Source organism: Balaenoptera musculus, chromosome 21 (genome assembly GCF_009873245.2).
Source record: "Balaenoptera musculus isolate JJ_BM4_2016_0621 chromosome 21, mBalMus1.pri.v3, whole genome shotgun sequence".
NCBI lineage: Eukaryota > Metazoa > Chordata > Mammalia > Artiodactyla > Balaenopteridae > Balaenoptera > Balaenoptera musculus.
In genome coordinates this window covers 33,963,675-33,987,583 of record NC_045805.1, presented here as the reverse complement: position 1 = coordinate 33,987,583, position 23,909 = coordinate 33,963,675, and the positions used below count along the sequence as shown (strand labels likewise).

The window sequence follows — 23,909 nt, the reverse complement described above, 5'->3', positions numbered from 1 at the left end:
CTGCTGGACATTCCAGAAGAACCCTGTCCCCTCCGCGTGTGTTTGTTTAGAATTGTAATCGCCTATTTTCCCATCGCGGGGCTTAGAGCTAGCAGATCCTCAGGGTCCCTTTAGGAGACGAGGCTAGGATTCTTCAGGTCCCATCCAACTCCCAAATTGCTGTGATTCAAAGACATCAGGACCGTGAATAATCAGCCTGGCCTCCAGCCAGGATGGGCCGTGCTGCTTCCATGGGGAACTTCCTCCCCCTCGTTATACAAACAGGCCCGCCCTGGTTTGGCTCCTGCGGCCTGGTCCACTGGGCATCCTCCCGCCGCAGAGAAGCCCGCCCACCCGGGGCCACTGACCCCACCCCCTGCCTTGAAATTTAAAGGAGGCGGGAGCTGTGCAGGGAGCGCAGAGCCGAGGTCCTGCAGAGCCTGGGGCTGAAGAGGACGCCTCTCGGAGGAAGGGAGAAGGCTCGCGGCGGTGGTAGGTTGAATTCTGCGCCTCTCTGCACCCCAGCTCTCTTAAAAGTCTTTCTGAGCCAATGAAGGAATGTCTACACCGAGGGGCCGACGTTTTAATTCAGGCCAAAAGGGGATTAGCTAGAATCCTTGTCCAGGGGGAGATTTGTTTTTGAATGTGCATCTCGTTGGGATGGGCTGAAGTGTTTGCAGGGGCCAGGTCGTCAGGGGAAGAGAGAGGATAGAAGGGTTGTGTTTCCCGGAGAGGAAATCTCTGCTTGCAAAGGGGAAAGTGAAAAGAATGATACAGAAATGCTCTGAATAGTCAATGGGCACACCTTATGACTCACGGGCAAGAAATGTGAAATGGGCTGATGGGGTCAGAGCCGGGAGGGTCCCTTGTGTGGGGGGGGTGTCTGAGCCCATGGGGAAACTGAGGCTGGGCTGGGCAGTGAGTGAGTTGCCCACAGAAGATTCCCCGGGAGGGAAGTGCTGGGCGAGAGAAGTGGAGGACAGTCCCAGGGAGGCCTCTGATCTCCCTCCTCGTCCCCCACCTCCACGGCAGGTTTTGTCCTCTGGTTTTTTGCCTGGGGTGCAAGAGGTGGGGCTCTTGGAGGACTTTTCAATTACAGGGGAAAATAACAGCAATGTCTTCTATTCCCAGAGCACTCTGCAGGGACCATATCAGGCTCTCTAGGCTTTCAGTGTTATTATCTTTATTTTCTTAACCTCCCAGGGAGGGAGGGTAGGAGGCGAAGGGAAAGGAAGGAGCTCTCAGGTAACTGATGACAAACTCAAGCCCAAAGCCGTGTGGTAGTGATGACTGGTGTGGATAGCAATGGTGGTCTCCTGCAGCAGCTGGCGGATGACAGAAAAAAATTACGTGTGTGTGTGTGTGTATGTGTGTGCAATCCCATGAAGAAATTCTGAAACACAACCGTTAAGTGGAATTCCCTCAAAAGGACTTCCTAGCAATTCTTGCCAGTGGACAGGAGACTCATCCCGGGATCTAGACACTGACTGGTCCAGAATCAATAGATGACGGTCAGAGTGAGCTGCCGGGTAAGTGCTTCCTGTGAGAGCAAAGCCAGACGGGGCACCAGCAGAGACGCCGTGAATATTGAAATAGAAATAGCTCCATCCTACCCATCAACTGATTCCACCTAAAACGTTCTCAGAGACACCAGCCTTGAATTGCTCTTGTCATGAGCAGGTGAGAGGCTGCTCTCTGCCTGAATGGCTCAGTCTCTGTGCAGACTCTCCAGGACCACCTCAGTTTATTTTGTGGATCCCCATATCAGAGTCTCCCAGTGATGGTGCTGGTCTCAGGTGCTTCTGCACCAGCCTGGAGAAGTTCCTGATTCGAGGGCAAGATAAATGATCCCGTTACTAGTTTTTGCTCATGGAGGCGGAACTCTTGGACCTGGGGACCTAGCATGTTGGTGAGCAGGGCTGGTGATCAGTATATTTCAAATGATTGTAACAAGCAACCCAGCCACACCCCTGGTGTTGTGACTCGAAGCCACCATCACCATGTAAGGTTTTTGTAAATGGGTGGCCAGGACCACAGAGCATCTGGGCAAGTTACAGCCCAGGTGAGGTCTGTCACTAATCCACCTACAGGAGTTCCTCTGGTCCTGGGGTTTTACAGCAGTGTAAGGGGCCCTTTGGCTAGATGATCATTTGGGAGGAGCAGTGCTGGCTTTAGATCTTCCAAAGATTCCAGAGTTTGGGCAGGTTGTTTGGATCAGAGGTTGAGGTAGCAGCATGATTCATGGAATTAATAGTGGGCTTAGTTCCAGTCAAAGTTCAAAATCCATGTGCTTCTCTGAATACTGAGTATCTGGTGGGGAGGAAACATTTGGGTTTTGAGCTAAAGTGTTCAGTTTCGATGACTCTTTGGCATCTGCAGTCTCAGAATAAAATTCCTATTTTCTGCGAGTGATTTTTCAGCTCTGTTCTGATAAGATGGCCAGAATAGACAATGAGTGACCAGAATATTCTGTCCATTCCTTCTTTGGGCCATTCACTTTGCACGGAGAAAAATGCTGTCGGTAGTTTCAGGTGGTAAACCTCACCCTAGTCGACCAGCTCACAAAACCAAGTGGTGAGTCTCCAGTGAAGCCAGATAAAAAGCGAGGATGATTTAGACTCACGGAAAGTTCCAGCTAGAAAGAATCCTCAAGACCATCTGCCCTGGCTCAACCCCAAGTCCAGCTACATGGTCTCCTGCTATTGGCTTAGGTGTCTATTTACATATAAGGACAGCACATTCTTTTAGTGATATTTTGTGCATTTTACATTCCACTTTCCTTCCTGGGAAAAAGACTTCTGTAGAAGGGTGTAGAGGGAAGGATAAGCCTTTTGATCGCCTGAAAGTTAAGGCCTATGTTGAAGGGAAAAGGAACCAGGTGCTGAGTCCATAGCAGGCATTTCATAAACAGTTTTTGAAGGCACGACTCAGGCAAGCTCTGGTTCTGATCGTGATTCTCCAGGAAATGCCAGCGGCTGTTCTTCCCGTGGAACTGCTGCAGTCGAGGGTCCTTAGCAGCTGCCCACTCCATCCATACCAATGGCCGTGATCTGGAAGGTGAGCCTTGGCCATGGGCTCAGCTGAGCTGCAGAGGAGGGCTACGTGACGCTCCTGATACATACACAGGGCTTGGAGAGGTTTGGCCTGATTCCACCTGGAGCCTCTGAAAGACCACTTCAAGGTCAGGCTGAACCCAGATACTAGGAGATCTTTGTATTAAGAGCCTTTTTTGTTTCTTATATAGTCGCAAGGATTCCTTTAACTTACAATTAGACATTAGGGAATCCAAGTTGAACTCCTCCCCCAAGGCCCCTACATCCCTAGGACTCTTGGGCTTTCCAAGCCACACTTCCTCCTAGGGACGCCCTCAAAGGGAGAGCCTGGGGTGTGTGACTCAGACTCCTTTGCCCAAAGAAAGGTGTTCGTGCTGAGTTTTAAGAGGCTCTGGCTGCTTGCTGCCGCTACCCGGGGCCCCAAACGATGGGCCCATCTTGGGGCTGTGCTTTGCCAGCGACACCTCTCCAGTGCCTGGCTCACTCCTGCCTTTGTTCGACAAACAGCTTATATAGTGTCCATTCCAGAAAGCCCACTTCGACCAGCGCCCACCTCAACAAGAGTGACCTGCATCCCCTCCTTCACATCCCAGCAGGACCCCTTCTTCCTCTGTGTGCCCACCTTCCACCCACCCGACCCCCGCACATCACAGCACCGATCTGCGGGGTGTGCTTGTCTAGTTACTTGTCTGTCCCCTTCCTAGACTATGAGGTTTTGTGGATGGAGCGTATGTGTCTTTATACCACAGAGCCCGTGCCTGGTGCATAGCTGGTGCTCAGGTTTGTTGGTGATACGCAGAGTAAGTCATCACCTGTGAATTCAGGAAGAGAGGAAACCAGAATGAGCCAGGGCTCGGGTCAAGGTGGATGGGATGGGGGATCTGATGGAAGCCAGGAGGATGGCACCCAGGAGGCTCCCAAGCCCCTTGGTTAGAGACCTCGGCAGAGGCAGTTCCTTGAAGGCGGCGGGAGGGGCTCGGCAGGACGCTAAACCCGGTATCCTACTATGAATAATGTAAAACAGAAAGCCCACCGATAACTGGTCTCTGCTGGTTATTCACATGTGGTCATGTTCACACAAAAGAGGAATTTGTTTTATTTTGCAGCAAGAGCCAGTGTCTGCCACCTGGGCTGCAGAGAGAAAGGGGAGATCTGGTTTGGTTTGGTTTGGTTTTCTGAGAAGCTCCAGTTTCCTTATTTTTCTTGCCTAAGGTCTCTGGTTTTCAAACATTTGCATGGTCTGCATCAGACAGCCCTTATCAGTACTGAGGGCCTGACCTTCCAGCTGCCTCGGCCGCGAACTCCACCTTCCTCTCAGAATCCAGAGTGGCCCTGGCATGTGTGGTGTAAGTAGGCCTGGGAAAGGTGAACAAAAACACAGATTGAAAATAGGATAAAAGACATTACCCCATAATCCAGGAAATAAGGGCTCCAGTTAATACTGATCTGTGCACGTAGCTGAAGGGCATGAAACTTGATTCCAATCGTAAAGAATCCAGTTACAGGTTATCGCAAGATCTCCAGATGATCTAGGAGACAGGATTTGGTATTAACACTTGAACTTGATGATGACCCCATAGAACTTGGCTTCCTTTCTAGTCAACGTTCCAAGCAGAAGCTGTAAACTTTGGCGCTCCCCCGTCCAAAGGGCGCTCCTGGCAGTAAGTATTGTACAGTTAACTCTGCTGTGCGCAGGCCGGTAACTGGGGGCTTTACCGGCTTCTTCGCTAATTGCCATCACAGTGAGGCAGGGTGGAAAGGACTAGCCCATTAGAAAACCGGGAACCACATACAGTCTGTAAGCGGTGGTTAGAGTTTGAACTAAGGCCCCAGAGGCTATGCTCCCTGCATGCCAACCAGCAGCTCCTCTCCACAGCAACTCTGAGCACATTAACAACACGACAGTCCAGCATCAGGACCCAGTAAGAGTCGTGGAAAGAGCGACTGTTGGGTTTTCGGTAGAACCGGGTGTCTTGAGACCCTACTCCTCCCTTTACAAGATTTGTCACGTCAGAGCAAGTTCCTTATACTTTTTTGAAGTTCAATTCTCTCATCCGCAAACATGAGATAACAATATTGACTTAAATGATTCAATGGATACCTGGCAAGGGGTCACAACTCCCGTACCAGATGAGTAAGTGGCATTCATCCACACGCATTTCTCAAAAGTACGCTATCACAGTCACTTTCATGTGAGCCTCATAAAATGTGGACAAAGTTCCGCATGTAGTGATACAAGGAAAGCCTCTGATCATTTTTTCCTGATTTACGTGTGTTGAAATCTGGAAGGAGACTGAAGAATTATCAGATGATTGCGTATTTCATTCCTTGTAGTGATGCTTGCTTTAGGGAGTGGAAGGAACAGGAGAAACTAGCTCATTGCTGAACAAGATTCTCCCTTAGATTACCGTTCGATTGCAGGTTTGTTGAGATTCAGACTTGGGGATGACATGTCCTTGCACTGACTCGTGAAGTTAGCTTTGCCAGCTGAACCTTCTGTTTTCTTTGCAAGGGTCTAAGTTTATCAGGAAAGGATTTCTTTTGTTTTTACTGTACAGGAGGCAGGATGGACTTCTATTTTCCTAGACCCACAACTGTACTCCCTGAGTTCCTCCAGATAAGCAGGGTTACCTGGCAGATGGTGGAGAGGTGTGGCAATGGCAACGCTCAGGACAGATTGTTCTGAGTAGGTTGATGTCGTATAAAACTTGACACAGGTCATGTGCCTATATTTTGAAGATACTTTGCAGGGAATTCTGCCCTGAGTAACAGAGTGGAGATGGGAGTGGATGGTGCCAGGAGAGGATTTTTATCCTATTTACCTCATTGGAATCAATCCAGTTAGATAAGAAACAGAATCCTCTCTTTTTCCTTAGTTATAAAGAGTTCTGTTCAGGAAGAGAGGAAATAAGCTTTGGCACATAGAAAATTACTTTTTTAAAAAAAATTTTATTGGAGTCTAGTTGATTTACAGTGTTGTGCTAGTTTCAGGTGTACAGCATAGTGATTCAGTTTATATATATATATATACACACATTCTTTTAAAGATTCTTTTCCCATATAAGTTATTACAGAATATTGAATAGAGTTCCCTGTGCTATACAGTAGGTCCTTATTAGTTATCTATTGATATTTTATATATAGTAGTGTGTGTATGCTGATCCCAAGCTCCTAATTTTTCCCTCCCCCCTCCATGTTTCCCCTTTGGTAACCTTAAATGTGTTTTCAAAATCTGTGAGTATGTTTCTGTTTTGTAAATAAGTTCATTTATATCATTATTTAAAATTAGATTCCACATATAAGTGATACCATATGATATTTGTCTTTCGCTGTCTGACTTACTTCACTTAGTATGATAATCTCTAGGGAAAAGCTAAGAATTGCTTCTGTGATGGCAGTTTTGGGAAATGGTTTTTATTCTGAGAGCATGAGCTCTATAAAAAGCAGGACCTGTATAGGTGGGACCAGAGCTACCAGGCTAACGGCTCCGGCCCCGGGCTCTGACGCTGGTCCAGACACAGGTGTGCTTTTGTGGGAGCTCAACTCCCTTTCCAAAGCCTGCTTCCTCCTCCCGTCTCACTTCATCTCTTGCCCTGACTTAGTGACATGCCTTTGCTGTTCCAAGGCGTTCTGACCTACTGTTTCTTTTCTAATTTGTTGGCATCCCTCCTGGGCATGGTGGTTGCCCCGGGGGTGGGGGTGGGGAGGGGAGGGTGGGGCGGGGAAGGTGTTGTTTGTCTTAAGGTCCTGAGTCATTTTGGAGTATTGGTGTCCTTGGAGACTGACTTTCTCTTCCTCAGATTTTCAGAGAGAAGCTTTGCAAAGCAATAACAACCCAAGAATCCTCTTTACCAAAGATTAAGGTAGCAAACCTTGCACACTGGTGCAAAATTTGATAACAGTATCAATTTACCTTCATCTTTCCCTTGCAATTTCCATGGTCCTCCAGCTTGCTCACGTTTCTGCCTTTTCCTTGCTGCCAAAAGTAGAAACTGCAAGTCCTCAAGTTCTTTAACTTCCAGGCAATTGCACTGTTTGTACCTAGAATCACAGAACTCGATTGATTGACTGCATTGGTCCAGACCTTTATTGCAGGTCACGTTATGGGATGTGGTTGAGTGTTTACCTGAAAGTACTTATCCCCATGTACAAATGTTTACAGTTCACACAGCGTCTGTTCTCACAATAGAAACCACAGAATGTCAGCCCTGGAGGAAGCCTTGAGAGTCTAGCCCTCTTGGTTTTGCATCCCTGGGGGCAGATTTGATGTCTCAAAATATAGATGCTTTTTGGAAGGGCAGCACATTAATTTTTATGCAGTCACACCATATGCGAATGAGCGTATCTGTTGTTTTCCTAAGAGCAGGAATTTCTAGGGGCAGGTGGACAGAACGGGTCATTGCAAAGGACAGTGAAAGACCCTGAGGACAACCCTCCACTGCATTTCCCCAGACCCTTCCTCTGGCTGTCCTGCTGCCATTCCCATGGCCTCACCCCACCCAGACTCCAGCCTTTACGAACTGTTGCCCATCAATCAGCATTCCCCGTGTCACCACTGCAGAAAGGAACCCTGTGCTTCTGGCTGGCGTGATTGGTTTCCCAGCCACAGTGGCACCCTTGGCTCCTGGAGGCTAACCCTCCCTCCTCCCTCGTTACCACACCATTGTTCTTCCCTGGAGCAGTCATCATTCACAGTTGTTCAGAGGTCAGAGAACAGAGTCACTTTGTCTCTGCAGCCAATCAGGATCCAGCACCGCTTCTAGGCAGGTCGGGGGACGCCCTGGAGTCAGAGGTTGCAGGCTGGTCCCACACAAGGATGCCTGCCAGCGCAGCCTGCGAATCCAGGCCACGCTTTATTTGCCACGTGTCCTGATGTTTCTAATTTGCACAGATTCTTTGTCAACTCGCCAAGCTCTGCATCTACTGAACTCCATCCGCTGAGAGGGTGCCTTTTGCAAATCTACAAAAATTGACTTTATGTGCCAGGGTGGGCCACCAGGGCTGGGGCCTTGGGACCGTGGGGACCACGGGCCTTAGAATCATTCCATACTCCCCGCCATACAGGGATGCTTCCAGTGACTCAGGGATTCTAGTCCCACAAAAGTCAGTCATCCTCATGGTCTTCTTTTTCCTTGTCTTTCCTCCGTTCTTCCCTCCTTCCCTCCTTCCTTCCTTCCCTCCTTCCTTCCTTCCTTCTTTCCTTCCTTTCTCCTCTTGCTTCCTTACTTTTTTTAGTTCTTTGATTCTGGGAAACTATTAAATACAGCAAAAGGAGAGGAGCACAGAAAAAAATGACAAGTTTTGCATTTATAAAATGAACCTCCAAAGGACTTCTTATGCTTATTTCTCAAATCCCCCACTCCTACTGGCCTCACACGGGCAACCGGCACCTCTCCCTTTGGTGGGAGTTTGTGGTCCAGGGTTGAGGTCCGCCCTGGCATGGACCCCAGGGTCCTGGGTCCAGTCCGCTTTTCTGGGGTCACTTGTTCTTTGTCCAGGTGCTGCCCCCTGGCCTCCACACCCCCTGCCATATCTACAAAGGCAAAACCAGGACACAGTTTTCCTGCTTCCCTCTCACTCCCTTGTCTTGGGAAGGCACTGCTTGTCTGCAGGCGGGATGACTCATTTCTTTGTCATCCTCTCACCCCACTTGGCCCGTCCAGCTGCTTCCATCCCCTTTGTGCAGCGAGGATGGAGCCATCATGTGGTTTGTGTGAGGCTCTTAGGCACTGGATCAGCTCCAGGCCCAGCAAGGCCAAACGAAGCAGAGGACTGATAACGACTGATAGAAGAGAGACAGGCTCCAACTGTCCCAGAGCAGAAGACAAAAATACACTCCTGCTGCTGATTCTTTAGCTGCAAAAGGGTCTGAGGCCATGCAGCTGTTGGAGCCTTTACACCCAGCCCGAAGTGCATCCCTCCCCCCACCTGGCTCCCCTTCCCCCATTCGTCTGGGGAATGCAAATGCCTTAATGCTCCACTTGTCACTTTGCAATTTTCCAGCATCTAGACTTGTGCTCCACTTAGGATGAGCTTGAGTTCTTGAAATTACACAGTAACTTGACGGGCATCCACCGCGTATGAGGGCAATGAACTTGCTGGAAGCCCTGGCTGGTTGGCAGGCGAGATGAAGAAGAATCAAATTCCCTGTTCGCAGGCTGGTTCATTGTTTCATTCAGAATTTGCTCTTAAAGTCCTGAGAGGGCAGAGCTCTCCCATCGCCAAGGCTTGGCTGAGATAATGCAGCTGGGACAACCTATAAACGTGAAAAATGATTAACAGCAGGAAGAGAGAGGGGGAATGTGTTTAAGAAGACCTATTTTAAAAGGTTATAAGTACTGGGTTAAAATTAAGAAGGGGAATTGAAGAGGAATTTGGGGAAATTTTGAGAAAGGGGAAATTCGAGGAACACTGAGCAAAAAATTCTGGAATGATCGCCTGTGATCAGAAGACTCCCCCGCGGGCTCCTGTTCGGATGCCCTTGACCCCCTAGTTCTTCCTTCTGAAACTGCCTGGAACCAGTGTGCTGCAACAAGCTTCCTGCAATGAGTGAGAAAAGGGCCCCCAAGCAGCGCACCCTGCCCCGCCCCGCCCTGCCCGGGAAGGGGCCCTGGGCAGGACGGACTGGAACAAAGACCCAGATCCTGGCTTCCTTCTGTTTCCTTCGCAGTAGGGGAGGGGCTTGCTGGCTGGCAGGACGCCCTCTGAGCCCGAGGAAAATCACCGCCCAGACTGTCCGGCCCCCTCCCCTCCCCCCCCCCCCACAGCTCCGTGCCCTCCTCTGCCTGTCACCAGCGGCCCCGGAAGGTCACTGGGGCACAGAGCGTCTCCCACCATCTCCCTCTATGTTTTCATCCTCGCTCTGAAGGGAGCTTGTGGTTGAGGGGACAGCACCTCCGACAGGAAAGGAGCCCGAGCCAGCGCCAGGGTCAAAGTCCCGGACGTCTCTGAATCCATGGGACCCTTCGGATGCTTGGGATGAGGGGGAGGGATGGCACCAGAGTTGTTGTGACTGAGGGGAAGTGAGTCAAGGGAAGAAAAGCCCTGATTTAATTCTTGCGGACGAGGGGGTGAGTGGAGCCGCCAGACCACAAAATAACACCCCAACCGACTAACCCACTTTGGGCTGCTGAGGGTGAGAGCACCAGGGCAAGGCACACGGAACCAAGGATGTGGGTCCAGGAAGATCTGAGTCCGATGACCAAAACCAGATGTCTCCCCTCCTTTCTGCAAATCTGCACTTCACAGGCCCCGTCTATAAAAGAGAGGCTGGTTTCCTGATGGAGCCGTGGGGCTGGGGGGGAGTTGGGGACAGGAGACTTTCCTTTGTTGGACAAGGAGGAGTGCACATTCTAAGTGGAAGAGCTCAGGCCATCTGAGGCAGGCTGGCTCTGAGATGTGCCAGCAACAAAATTCCTATGGTTTCCTCTAAAAAAGTCAGAGATGAGACATTAGTCAACCCCAGGGCAGCAACTGGGTCCATCTAGTCAACCCCAGGGCAGCAACTCACTTCAAGGGAAACCAAACCAGCACCCTGAGGTCCCAGGCTGCCAAGAAGTGCCAGAGGTGGTCTCAGCCTTCAGCCCACAGAAATGTCTGGGCAAAATCATCTTCCGGCAACCCATGTCCATCATCAGATGGATGGATAAACAAGATGTGGTCCATGCAGATGGTGGCATATTATCCAGCCTTAAAAAGCAAGGAAATTCTGACCCATGCTACCATATGGATGGAACTTGAGAGCATTATGCCCAGTGAAATAAGTCAGACACAAAAGGACAAACACTATATAAGCCCATTTATATGAGGTACCTGGAATAGTCAGATTCATAGAAATAGGAAGTAGGATGATGGTTGCCATGGGAACGGGGAGTTCGGGTTTACCGGGTACAGAGCTTCAGTTTGGGAAGATGAAAGTTTGGAGATGGATGGTGGTGACGGCTGCACAACAATGTGAAGGAACTTAATGCCGCTGAACTTACACTTAGAAATGGTTAAAATGGTAAATTTTGTTATGTGTATTTTACCACAATAAAAAAGGTATGCGAGAAGAAGACACCATCCTTCAGACACTTGCCGTGGCCTCTCCTGCTGTGGGAGCCGACGCTAGGGGGGACCGGCAGACTCACGAACTGTGCTGTCCTCTTGGTCCTCTCACATCACACGGTTGAGGTTTTTTCCCCTCTTCTTCCAGAATTCAAGGGACACTCTGAGGAAATGATGAACGCCATGAAGAGAGAGCTCTTGTGTGTGCTGCTGCTCTGTGGAGCTGTCTTCAGTTCCCCCAGCCAGGTGGGTGTGCCCTCTTGTCTGTGCTGGCACACACCTGGACACACTCGCCTCGGTGGGCGACGCTCGGGGTCCAGGCTTGCAGCGGAACCCTAGGCACTCGTTCTGACTTGAGTAAACACTGCCTCTCAATGCCTTCTTTGGGGCTGTTTTTAAAGGATGTGTCTGAATGAATCCAGAAAGTATTTATAAAAGACAGTGCAGGCGCTGTGAGCCATGGAGGCGGGCGAGCTGCCCGTGTACCGTGTACTATCTACTTGGGGTGGGAGCTACACAGCACACGTGCTCTCTGCAGATGCCTGGCAGCTCAGGGCATCGTTCAGGCCACGTGAGCGATGCCCGCACAGCAGGATTTTAGAGAAGGGAGAGTTGGGGCAGCTACCTGGAGGAGATGGGATTGCAGGGCGGGGCGGTGCATGCAACCCCACTAACCCACATGTGGCTTTTTTTTTTTTAATTAATTTATTTTTATTTTTGGCTGCGTTGGGTCTTCGTTGCTGCGTGCGGGCTTTCTCTAGTTGTGGCGAGCGGGGGCTACTCTTCATTGCCGTGCGCGGGTTTCTCATTGCTGTGGCCTCTCTTGTTGCAGAGCACGGGCTCTAGGCGCACGGGCTTCAGTAGTTGTGGCATGCAGGTTCAGTAGTTGTGGCTTGCAGACTCTAGAGCGCAGGTTCAGTAGTTGTGGCGCACAGACTTAGTTGCTCTGCGGCATGTGGGATCTTCCTGGACAAGGGCTCGAACCCGTGTCCCCTGCATCGGCAGGCGGATCCTTAACCACTGCGCCACCAGGGAAGTCCCCGGCTATTTTAATTTAAAATTAATTGAAGTTAAGTAAAATTTAAAATTCACTTCAGTCACACCACATTTGAAGTGCTCAGTCGTCACATGTGACCAGTGGCTACCGCATTGCACGGCCCGGATGTTAAACATTTCCATCATTCAGAAAGTCCTTTTGGATGGGACTAGTCTAGAAGAGGGGAAAGAATTAGACAGGAAGGCAGGTGATGGACATTCCACCTGGGCCCATTACCTGAGGGGGATGCTCTGGGCAGGTGGTCTCTGATTGGTGGGTTGATGGTGGTCTTCTGGTTTGACCACCCTTATTCCTGAGACACCCAGCATGTGCTGACTCTTCCTCTGCCCCTGGTTTCTTTGCAGGAAATCCACAGGCGACTCAGGAGAGGAGCCAGATCGCACAGAGGTGGAGGTGAGATGTCACTGGGGTGGAGGCAAGTCAGGCTCAAGGTCAGGGTCGGGGTCAGGGTGCTCTAGGCTCCGGCGGGGATTTTTTTCCACGTGACCTGCTTACTCAAGATCCGTGAAGGTGAGACTCTGCTAAGATGCTTCTGTCCTGTCTCACCACTCACACAGGCTCTGAGGGGACAGGAACAGGTCCTCAAGGGGTCAGGATGCCTGGGGGTCGCTCACTGCTGGGAGCCTGCAAGCCCAATGGCACAAAGGGAAGCGGCTTCGAATATTACACGGATGAGAACAGAGCCCAGAGAGACGGAGTGACTTGCCCAGGGTCACAGAGCCGCCGGGCCGCACGGTGCTGGTCCTCCAGGGCCTCTCCCTGGGCTGTGATCCCCACCGCCTCGCACTCCATTTAGCATCTTTGTTAACTAGCTTCTCTGTGCCTCTGTTCCTTCAGTTGGTAACTCAGGGATGACTAACCTGGGTTGCTTCACGGAAGCACTGTGGGAAGACCATCTCTGTGAGGCCGTGTCTAGAGTTGAGACTAGAAACCCAAGGAACATTCCCACTAGAATCCCAAGAATAAAACGTGCTCACGGCCCGATTGTCTTGACTCTGATCTAAGGAGCTGCAGGCCCCACTGCAGGTCCCAGATCATCCCTCCTCCCTCATGACCTACCTCTTTCGGGGCTGGAAGGCTCTGCAACACCCATTCAAGGTGGAAGTTTTCCCAGAGTGAGTCACAGCTTAACTCTCACTGCTTCCTCAGTCGGATAGCACAGTGCTTCCTGCAAGCGTACCCTGGCCTTGACGGCCCTCTAAAGGAACAGCAGTATTGTTGACAGTGAACGTATGTCACTGCTTCAATTCATTAAAAGTTAAAGATGTTTTAAGTTCGCATTCTGGGTTGCAAACAGAGAGAGAGAAAAAGGGAAAGTGTATTAATGGGAGTACTTCAACTATTTTCATTATACCAAAGTACTAGTGGAAGTAGCAAATTTTCTGCACAGACTAAAATGTCAATTTTCTTTGTTTGGAACCAGAAATGCATCATCTCAGTGTGGTAATGCTAATATGGATCAAAAATTCTGGTAGGCAATTGTGTGCATGTGCATATTATTGATGAATTAAAATGAAAAATTAGAGTATTACCTAACAAATGTGTCTTGATAGATAAACTCTTTCAAAACAAGGGCCCATCAGAGGAAAAACAATAAAAGGGGTCTTTTTTATTGTTTTTCATAAGTGTATTTCATATTTCATTAAACTAAAATAAGGAAATAGTAGAAATACACCATTATATTCTATTATATATTTCAAGAAAATAACTGATTTTCATAGGAAATTGAATGTAAAGATCACATAGTCATATGGAAAGTAATATTGGCACTGCCCCCTAATAAATTGAACCTGAAATTGTTTTTGAAAAATGAAAGGGGTCTTTGGTGACAAAATAAGGGGTATTTGTTGTCTTCTGGCTGAGAGCAAGGAAGGAATAAAGGACGGATTATCCCGAAAGTGAGCAGGATTGGTGGGTGGGGGAGGGGGGCATCACTGTCAGTTTGGGGTGAGTCGGGCCCTAAAGAGGCCGGCCTGTCTGTCGTTACAGTGACCTGCAGAGACGAGAAAACGCAGATGACGTACCTGCAACATGAGTCCTGGCTGAGGCCCCTGCTCAGGGGCAACAGGGTGGAGCACTGCTGGTGCAACGGTGGCCGGGCCCAGTGCCACTCGGTGCCCGTCAACAGTACGTGTCCACCCAAGCCAGGCTGTGAGCCTCGAGTCCAGTCTCACGGCCCCAGCCCTGTCTGTCACAGTCCCAGGCCTGTCTACCCTTCAAATGGGGCTGCAGGCATGCTCTGCCCTAGGCCAAGGTGCAGGTGCCGAGCAGAAATCATGAGGCCGTGAGCCTCAGTTTCCTCATCTGTAAAATGGGAGAACAGTCGTACAGACTTCGTGGTCGGCTGTGAGGAGTCAATGAGTTCGTTTTTGTGAAGTGCTCAGAATCGTGTGTGCGTGTAGACAGCACGCTTCAACTTTGACTCATATATTCTTGGGCTGCTTGGAAAGTAATTAGGGGTTCCCTTGCTTCTACTTGACAGGTTGCAGCAAACCTCAGTGCTTCAATAGGGGGACATGTTGGCAGGCCCTCTATTCCTCAGAGTTTGTCTGCCAGTGCCCTGAAGGGTTCATCGGGAAACGCTGTGAAATAGGTGAGTGGTAGGTGGGTGGCTGTGAGACAGGGGCCCACCAGGGTGAAATCCCACCTGCAAACCTACCCAGAAAGGAAAGCAAGTGTGCAGCGATGGGGGAAGGATTGGGGTGGGATGGGATGGATCATCCGAGGGTGGTTAGGGCCTCGGGCACAAATCTGGAGCCTGGCACGGTCCCCGTCAGCGGGGTGACCCAGTCACCCAAGCAGCTCAGCAGCTACTGCCTCAGTGGTTTGAGGTGAGATCCCCTTTGGAAACTAAATGACAGGAGGATTCACATGGGAGGTGTCGTGTGTCCTGTTTCCCCTCAGATGCCAGCGCCACATGCTACAAGGACCGGGGCGTCACCTACAGAGGCAGGTGGAGCACAGCGGAGAGCGGGGCCGAGTGCGTCAACTGGAACAGCAGCAGCCTGGCCATGAAGCCCTACAGTGGGCGCAGGCCTGATGCCATCAGGCTGGGCCTCGGGAATCACAACTACTGCAGGTGAGAGGGCCGCCTTCCCCGCCCTGGAGGATCTTCTCTGCTGAGAAGCTGTCACAGTCGGGGAAAGACCTGCGTCAGCTCTGTCAGGGTTTCCAGAGAAGTAATAGGAGATGTGTATACATAAAGAGATTTATTTTCAGGAATTGGCTCATGTGATTGTGGGAGCTGGTAGGTCTGGAATCTGTAGGCAGGCTCCCCAAGCTGGAAACTCAGACCCGAGTCGATACTGCAGTCCTGAGACAGAACTTCTTCTCAGCTTTTGCTCTTAGTGCCTTCAACTGATTAGATGCGGCCCACCCACACTTTGGAAGAGAATCTCCTTTACTTAAAGTCTGCTGACTGCAAATGTGAACCACATTGACCCAGCCCTTCCCAGCACCACCTAGGTTGGCATTTGATCAAACAACTGGGCGCAATAGCCAAGTTAGCCCATAAAGCTCACCATCACGGTGCACCCCTTGTCAATGTGGCAGCCACATGCATCTCCGTAAACCACACTTAATTTCCAAATAAAGACGATTACAAGGTCATACCTCCACCCAACACGATCTGACTCTCCTGTGTACGACAAACACGCGTAACTCTATCCCCGGAAGAGGTGCAGCGCCCTTGGCCCGAGAGGCGGGCCTCACTCTTCACCTCCCCTGGCCTTCCTGGCTGATTTTTCAGAAACCCAGACCAAGACTCAAAGCCCTGGTGCTACATCTTCAAGGCAGGGAAGTACATCTCCGAGTTCTGCAGCACGCCAGCCTGCGGCAAGGGTAAGTGCAGCCTCCCCACGGCCTCTGTAGCCTCACGGGGGGAAGGGTCTGGAGGACAGCGCTGACGGTCCTTCTGCAAACAAGGAGACAAAGGACTGAGCTGGTAGTTCATCATTTCAGCGTCAGAGGGAAGGAAGTCAAGAGGCTTAGGTCCTCACCCAGGCTTGGCATCTAACTAGCTGTTTGACCTTGAGCTGATCTCTGCACAGCTCTGACCCTCTGTTTCCTCATCAACAGAGAAGATGGGGCTGTTTCGGTGATTTCCAGTCCCTTTGAGAAGGCATGGAGGTTCTCTCTTTTTTGATTAATGGACCTGTTTCTCAAGATCTCTCTCTCTGTCTCTGTAAAGACTTTTAATGTGAGAAAATTTCCCAGATTGAAAAAACAGTCAGTTACAAAAAGGTACTGTGAATTCAGTGGTGCTTTTGCAAATGGTGATGTTATTTATCACAAGAGTAGGGAAAATATGTTTTAAAGTTCTAAATATACATTTACAAAAATGGTGTACATTCAGTCTACAGGTGACGCTGATATTCCTGTGAATTTAAGAACCCTTTAGAGTAACTCTAAAGCATCCTCCCCACCCCCCAGCTCTGTTATAAATTGGGAGTCACTGGTCGCGATGATCTTAAAGGTCCCTTATCACTATGCTATCTGTGCATGGTAGTATACTTTGTCAGTTTCAAGTGGGGAGAAAAGACGGTAAAATGGGACAAATACGCAGCATTTGAAGGTTCATACTCTCCCTTCCTTCCCAAGTCCAACAAATCCTTCAGGTCCCTAGCAGACAATATCTGAGAAAACTGGGCCTGCCCACGTGTCCCCCCATTGAAGCACCCAGGATCCCAGCAGCCTGTCAAGTATACACAAGAAGCCCCTAATTGCTTTCCAAGCAGCTCCAGGAATAATCCCCACTAGCTGAACTCAGCACCCTTTCCTGCCGAACCTGAATATCCCTCAGAGTCTCTGTTAACACAGCCATAAGGAAGCCACAGCCCATGATGGAGGCTGGCACCGGATGGAAGCCACTTACCACCCCGTGTGAAAGGGCTTGAAGGACAGAAAAGGGTGGTGGGCTGGCTGCCTTGGGTGTCCCAGGCCGGCAGCTCTGCTTTAGGCCCTGCTGCAAACCCCACCTGCCTGCTTTAGCATTTAAGTGGCTTTGTTTCAGTTTGAGATTTCCTGTGTTCCAGAAAAAGATGGGGACTGCTACCAGGGGAAAGGGCTGGCATACCGCGGCACCCACAGCCTCACCGCGTCTGGGGCCTCCTGCCTCCCGTGGAGTTCCATGATCCTGATGCGCAAGATTTACACCGCCTGGAAGAGCAACGCTCAGGCCCTGGGCCTGGGCAAGCACAATCACTGCCGGTGCGCAGCGCAGGGTCCGGGGCGTCTGCGCAGAGGGCGGGGTTGGAGCGGGATGGGAGGGGTCTGATGCTGAAAGTTACATGAAAGACCCAGTGGGTGGGAGGGAACCATGGATGTGACCCAGCCCTCATTTGCACTTGTCGTGAAAAGGAAAGTCCTCCAGTTTCTTGACCCAAATCCCATGTTAGAGGGTCTTTCCTGTGCCGTCCTCACTTGGCCCCTTTGTTCCATCCTAAGAGTCTTCTCCCGGCACAGCTGGGAGATGAAGACGTAATGTTAATGACAGAAGAAAAAAGTTACAGTCATTTCCCTCTGGTGGGATCTGCGGCTGAGCCCAGCCCGGGGCTCAGGGTCCTCCTTCCCAGCTGGTCAGCCTTCCCCTCTCTTCCCTGGCTTGTGATGTGATTGGAAACCTTCCCTCCTTATGACTAGGAACCCAGATGGGGACGCCCAGCCTTGGTGCCACGTGCTGAAGGATCGCCAGCTGACATGGGAGTATTGCGACGTGCCCCAGTGTGGTAAGGCCAGCTGTGGCCACCTCCCCGTGCCCAGCCTCATTCCTGACCGTGTCCTCTGCCGCTTCCCGTGTCTTCCAGGCTGCTCTCCCGCCTTCTCCCAGAACCCAGTTAACACAGGGGGATGGGGTTACCCAGAGGGGGTGGAGACCGAGAGAAATGCAGGTTGGCACACTTTGCTAAAAAATGAAACTTTAGAAATCGTCTGAGAACCGATTGTTATCACTCGGTTCCTGTGAACACGCAGATCAACCAGACTGTTGCTCAGGGCACACACGCACATAGGGTTTAACTGGGCGGGTAAGACACAGACTACCAGCGAACTCATGACCAAGGTCACGCATGGCGCATCCTCAGCGGGCAGTACCAGTGGGCTGGCAGTATTAGGAAAACTTCGTGAGGGGGCAGGCCGTCCCATGGGCCTGGAAGGATGGGTAAGGCTGAGTCGATGGGAAAGCAATGGGGTAGACATTCCCCAGGAAGAAGCTGCAATGCCTCGCTATTTCTTAAGCCAGGAAGTGGCTGCAGGAAAAGAGTAGAGGTAACAAAGCATCGCAGAAAGACCCCCGGCTGTGGAGTCAGATCTGGGTTCTAATCCAGGTGCCATTGTGACCTCGGCAAAAAGGGCCCAGCCTCTCTGAAGCTGAGCGCTGTGAGGGTTAAGGATAGTGTCTGTACAGTGCTTAGCTCGTCCTGGATACTCGCCACGTGCAGGCTGTGGATTTATTGCCGTGGAGATGGCTCCATCCCTCTGTACAGGCTGCAGAAGTGCAGCAGGGGGTAGAAACCCGGGTTCCAAGACAAGACACCAGGATGGGGCTCAGGGACCTCGCCCAGGCCCACAGGTCTGACCCCGGCTCTGCCCTCCCCTCCCCAGTCACCTGTGGCCTGAGACGGTACAAGCAGCCCCAGCTCCGCATCAAAGGAGGCCTCTTCGCCGACATCACCTCCCACCCGTGGCAGGCCGCCATCTTCGTCAGGAACAGGAGGTCCCCAGGAGAGCGGTTTCTGTGTGGGGGGGTCCTGATCAGCTCCTGTTGGGTGCTGTCGGCCGCCCACTGCTTCCAGGAAAGGTAGGGATGAGAAGCCGGCGGGCCCTCCTCCTCTCTAAGGCCTTAGACCAGGCCCATTAGAGAAGAGCAGCCTTGAGCCGTCTCTCCATCAGGTATCCTCCCAACCACCTCAAGGTGGTCCTGGGCAGGACGTACCGGCTGGTCCCTGGGAAGGAGGAGCAGACGTTTGAAGTAGAAAAATACATCGTCCATAAGGAATTCGATGACGACACTTACAACAATGACATAGGTAAGATGTCTGGCTCTCCCTGCTGCCGTGGGAACTCCAGACTCACACGTGTGCAGTCCCACCTCCTCCCCCCAGGCCCCCGCCCCCTCCCTCCTCTCCCCTGACATCCTCGCTCTCTTCCTCGCCCCCCCTCCCAGCGCTGCTGCAGCTGAAATCGGACTCACTGACCTGCGCCCTGGAGAGCAACGCCGTACGCACCGTCTGCCTCCCAGACGCCGGCCTGAAGCTGCCGGACTGGACAGAGTGCGAGCTGTCTGGCTACGGGAAGCACGAGGCCTGTGAGTGGGAGGGCATCTCGGCCCCGTCCTGTCCGTGTGGGGGTGGACTGGAGCACAAGTGCTGACCAGAGGGAGGAAAGAGTGGTCCCACGAGTGTCCACCCTCGGGACAGGCGCCGCCGCCGTGACCGTGACCGTGAGGGCAAGTTCCTGCCTAGCGAGGCCCCAGCGTCTGCCCTCCCAGCCTCACAGGGTGGCCGTGCAGGTCAAGAGGGATCTGAGTAGCACAAGGGTTCTAAGAGCCTAAGATTTCAAGGAGGCTTTGATAAGAAGTGGAGTGAGCATAGTTAAGGGGGTGGGGTGGCTGGACTCTGCCGTCGGGTAGCCCTGAGTTCAAATCCTTGCCCTGCACCTTGCAAGCAGTGTGATCCGGACATGGATTTTTATTTCATGATGCTCCGAGCCTCCGTTTACTCAGTGGCAAGAAAAGGATAGATTATGGGGTTTAAATGAGATATTAGGTTAAGCCAGTGGTTCTCAACTGGGGTGATTTTGCCCCTCAGGAAACACTTGGCAATGTCAGTTATTGTGACAACTCAGGATGGAGGTTTTTACCAGCCTTTAGTGAGTAGAAGCCAAGGATGCTGCCGAACATCTACAATGCACGGGACAGCCCCCCGCAAAAACGTTATCTGGCCCCAATGCCACTCGTGCCGCTGTCGAGAAACCCTGGGTGAAACTCTATGAAACTGCTGTTTCTGTAGGTCAAAAGAATAAAATATTGGCCATTTCATAGGGTTCAACTTAATACGTGTAAAAGGTCGATAAACGTTAGCTCTTATTGGAAAGTTCGGCTTTCTCTTTCCAAAAGGTTTATAAATAACTTTCCCTAAAACCACAAGACGCCTTCCTCCTCTGTTGCAGCTTCTCCATTCTTTTCCGAGCGCCTGAAGGAGGCCCATGTCAGGCTGTACCCATCCAGCCGCTGCACTTCCCAGTATTTGTTCAACAGGACTGTCACCAACAACATGCTGTGTGCCGGAGACACACGCAGCGGTGGGGACCAAGCAAACCTGCACGACGCCTGCCAGGTAAACACGAGTGTCTCTCCTCCCCTGAGCCTCCCCCTCCAAGGGCAGAAGTGCTCCTCGGCCGACAGGTTCTTAACCAAGAAAAACAGTGATAGCCGGAAAGGAGTGATTCATCTCAGTGAGGTGCTGGGGATCTAGATGAGGACCTCAGAGAATAAAGCAACTGGAGCAAGGTCAAAGTCACCCAAACTCAAGAAATCTAAGCTGCAGGAAATCTCCCCAGTGTCTGCACCGGAGCTGCCAGCTGGTACAGGATTTCCTGTAAGCCCAGGCAATTACATGACTATCAAAGTGATGGATAAAGCAACACAAATTAAGACATCTTTGACTTCTGTGGGAGCTGGGGAACTGGAGTCCATTGTGTAGAGGGGGAAGGAGGAATGGCAGCTTCCTGGGAAGTAGGACACAGATGATTTGTGAGATAAGTTTTAGGAACTCAAGTTCAGCCCTCAGATGAGGGTTTTCCCCTGGGAAAGCGCACTCTTTTGGGGTCTCTGCGTTAGCATTCCTATCAGAGCTAGTACGTACTTGTATTTCATGATAACTTGGGTGTAAGACACAGACCAACCCGTGTACTTAGGGCCTAAATAGAGCCAAGGAGCCGTCCGTGCTGGGCTGTTTTCGTGCCCACAGTGTGCCGGGCTCCCCCCTGAGTCTGGGGAGGAGTGGATGGAGACAGCAGGGCCGGGCTCTTGCACTGAGGGCTGTAGGCTTAGTTCTCATGCGGAGACCACACCAGCATCTCCCCCTCTTGGCTCCTTGAGAGCCTCTGGTCCCTCTTGGAAAGGTTTTTTCAGACACCTCCACCACCTAGCTCGACAGTCATTAAAAGGTTGTATGCAAGGTGAAACCATGATCTATCAGCTAGGGTTACCCACCGGGTGCTTGGCCTCCTTAATCAATGGAAATTGATCAGAGGCCTGACAAGAAATTCAGGCAAGGCTTTACTGGGGACCCTGCAGCTGCAGGGGGGAGCGAGAACAAACAACAGGTTCCCTTGCTCACCTGCTCGCTGAGGGGGGGCGAGCTGGTTCCTTATACGAGGAGAGGGTAGGGGCGGGTCCAGGGGTTGGGCAGGAGGCGGGGCTTAGGGGGTCTGCCCGCCCCTCAGGTGGTGGTGTGTGCAGGCGGCATGCGCAGTACCCTGCTTTTGCTCCCGGCTCTTCAGAAGTGGCAGTTGAGTTTTTTTGGTCTTTTGTATCTTTTTGTCTATAATTTGCCCCAACTGTGCATGCACACAGCTATTTTTAGTCCCATACAGTTTCTTTGTATTTTATTGCTCCAGCAGAGGTGTATCCAGGTGCAAGCATTGCAGCCAAGGGTCCCAGGTCCCAGCCTGTCTCACTAGCAGCAAGTTAAAAACGAAACCAGAAATCATTTCGATTCAATAAGACAACAACAGCTAACAATTACCAGGAGTTTTACTAAATGCCACACATTGTTCTCAGAGCTTTTCAAACTTTCTCTCAATTAATTCCCATAACCTTACAAGGGAGGCAGTATGATTTCTATTTTAGATTATTATTATTCAGTATCATTCAAGTAAGAATACTGAAGCCCAGTTAGCCTGGGGCTTCACAGCTAGTAAGTGGTGGAGTTACAGCCTGGGTGGGGACCTGAAATGTCCAAGCAATGACCTCAATTCTGCTTTACCACGTAGCTACAACCTGATTCTGTAAAGGCCCAAGGTCACGGAGATAAAATTTCCCTCCCCGAACTGAGCACTTTGAAGAATACATAGGAAGGGCTTCCCTGGTGGTGCAGTGGTTAAGAATCCGCCTGCCAATGCAGGGGGCACGGGTTCGAGCCCTGGTCCGGGAAGATCCCACATGCCGCAGAGCAACTAAACCCGGGCGCCACAACTACTGAGCCTGAGCTCTAGAACCCACGAGCCACAACTACTGAGCCGGTGCTCTAGAGCCCACGAGCCACAACTACTGAGCCTGTGCTCTAGAACCCACGAGCCACAAGTACTGAGCCTGAGCTCTAGAGCCCACGAGCCACAACTACTGAGCCTGTGCTCTAGAACCCACGAGCCACAAGTACTGAGCCTGAGCTCTAGAGCCCGCGAGCCACAACTACTGAGCCCATGTGCCACAACTACTGAAGCCCGCGCGCCTAGAGCCCGTGCTCCGCAACAAGAGAAGCTACTGCAGTGAGAAGCCCGCACACCACAACAAAGAGTAGCCCCCGCTCGCCGCAACTAGAGAAAGCCCGTGCACGTGCAGCAACAAAGACCCAACGCAGCCAAAATAAATAAAAATAAAATAAATAAATTTATTAAAAAAAAAGAGTACATAGGAACACTACAAACATTCACCCTAACCTCCCCCCAAAGAGTCTGCATTTTTGCAAAGAGCTGACCTGTTCTCCCTTCTGCAGGGTGACTCGGGTGGCCCCCTCGTGTGTATGAAGGACGACCACATGACCTTGGTCGGCATCATCAGCTGGGGCCTGGGCTGTGGCCAGAAGGGCATCCCGGGCGTGTACACCAAGGTTACTAATTACCTGGACTGGGTTCGGGACAACACACGACCATGACCAGGGGCACCGGTTCCCTGCATCACGGAGACCCTGCTTCCTTCACCTCAGAGGATGCACTGCGGCGGGGGCTTCTTCACGCAGCACAAGTGGGGGAGGATGGATTTCCATAGGTACTTTCCGTTTTGGAAGTTTTCAGGGCTTCAGGTCTGAAACGTACTCTGTCGGACGGGAAGAGGGGTGAACGCCAGCCCCTCCTGGAATCCCAGTCCCCGGGGCAGAAGCCCACCTCCTCTGTCCACGTGAGCAGCTTTGCAAACGGGACCGCAAAGGTGAAAGCGTGTCTCAGTAGGCAAAGATAACTCGATCCTTCAGGAAAGAAGGGTTAGAAATATTCTATTAGGAATAGAATGTCTATTTCTAGTCACAAGGAAGCCCAGCAGGAGCTTCCTAATAAGGGATGGGCTGGCCGGCCAGATCACGTTCCTCAAATCCAGCCTCAAATCAAGTGTCGGGTTTTCCCTTTCTCCGGCTATAGCTCTTGGAAGGAATCCTGTTGTGTAGAGTGTAATTCTTTCTCCTTTATAAATCTCATCATAGGACAGGAGACATGTATCATTTTAATAACTGATAAACTAGGCTCTAACATATTTATATCAGTTCATTTTTGTTTATACTCTTATACCTGTATGATACTGTACTGGAGTAATAAATTCTGATATATTTTTCACATATTTCCCCTGAATCAGAGTGGAATCGTTCTGTTACATGCAGTATCCCACAGCTTTTATTCATGTTACTTGTGTCCACGTTCTTTGACTCGTTGGAAATATTTCCTTTCATTCATTCAGAATAGCTGCGGCATACAAGGCCCTGTGCCGGGTGATGTAAATGGTACAGAGGGGGAAGAAAGGAGCTCTTGGTTTGACAGGAAGGTAGGGATTTAGAGAAATAAGAAGG

The 23,909-nt window shown here is 51.0% G+C and overlaps 1 protein-coding gene across 2 annotated transcripts; it reads left to right on the top strand.

Annotated features, from left to right (window-relative positions):
- The first annotated feature begins 373 nt into the window (after positions 1-373).
- On the top strand, positions 374-23,687 carry PLAT (plasminogen activator, tissue type). Of its 2 annotated transcripts, none has more exons than XM_036838919.1 (14): positions 374-471; positions 11,227-11,324; positions 12,480-12,528; positions 14,125-14,262; positions 14,618-14,728; positions 15,040-15,214; positions 15,884-15,975; positions 17,169-17,343; positions 17,776-17,861; positions 18,736-18,931; positions 19,024-19,160; positions 19,298-19,438; positions 20,302-20,468; positions 22,851-23,687. In XM_036838919.1, the coding sequence occupies exons 2-14, from the start codon at positions 11,250-11,252 to the stop codon at positions 23,007-23,009; spliced, it is 1,701 nt and encodes a 566-aa protein (XP_036694814.1). In that variant the 5' UTR covers positions 374-471; positions 11,227-11,249; the 3' UTR covers positions 23,010-23,687. The 2 variants fall into 2 exon arrangements, with proteins under 2 accessions (XP_036694814.1, XP_036694815.1); XM_036838920.1 differs by lacking the exon at positions 374-471 and adding an exon at positions 3,136-3,160.
- The last annotated feature ends 222 nt before the right edge of the window (positions 23,688-23,909 follow it).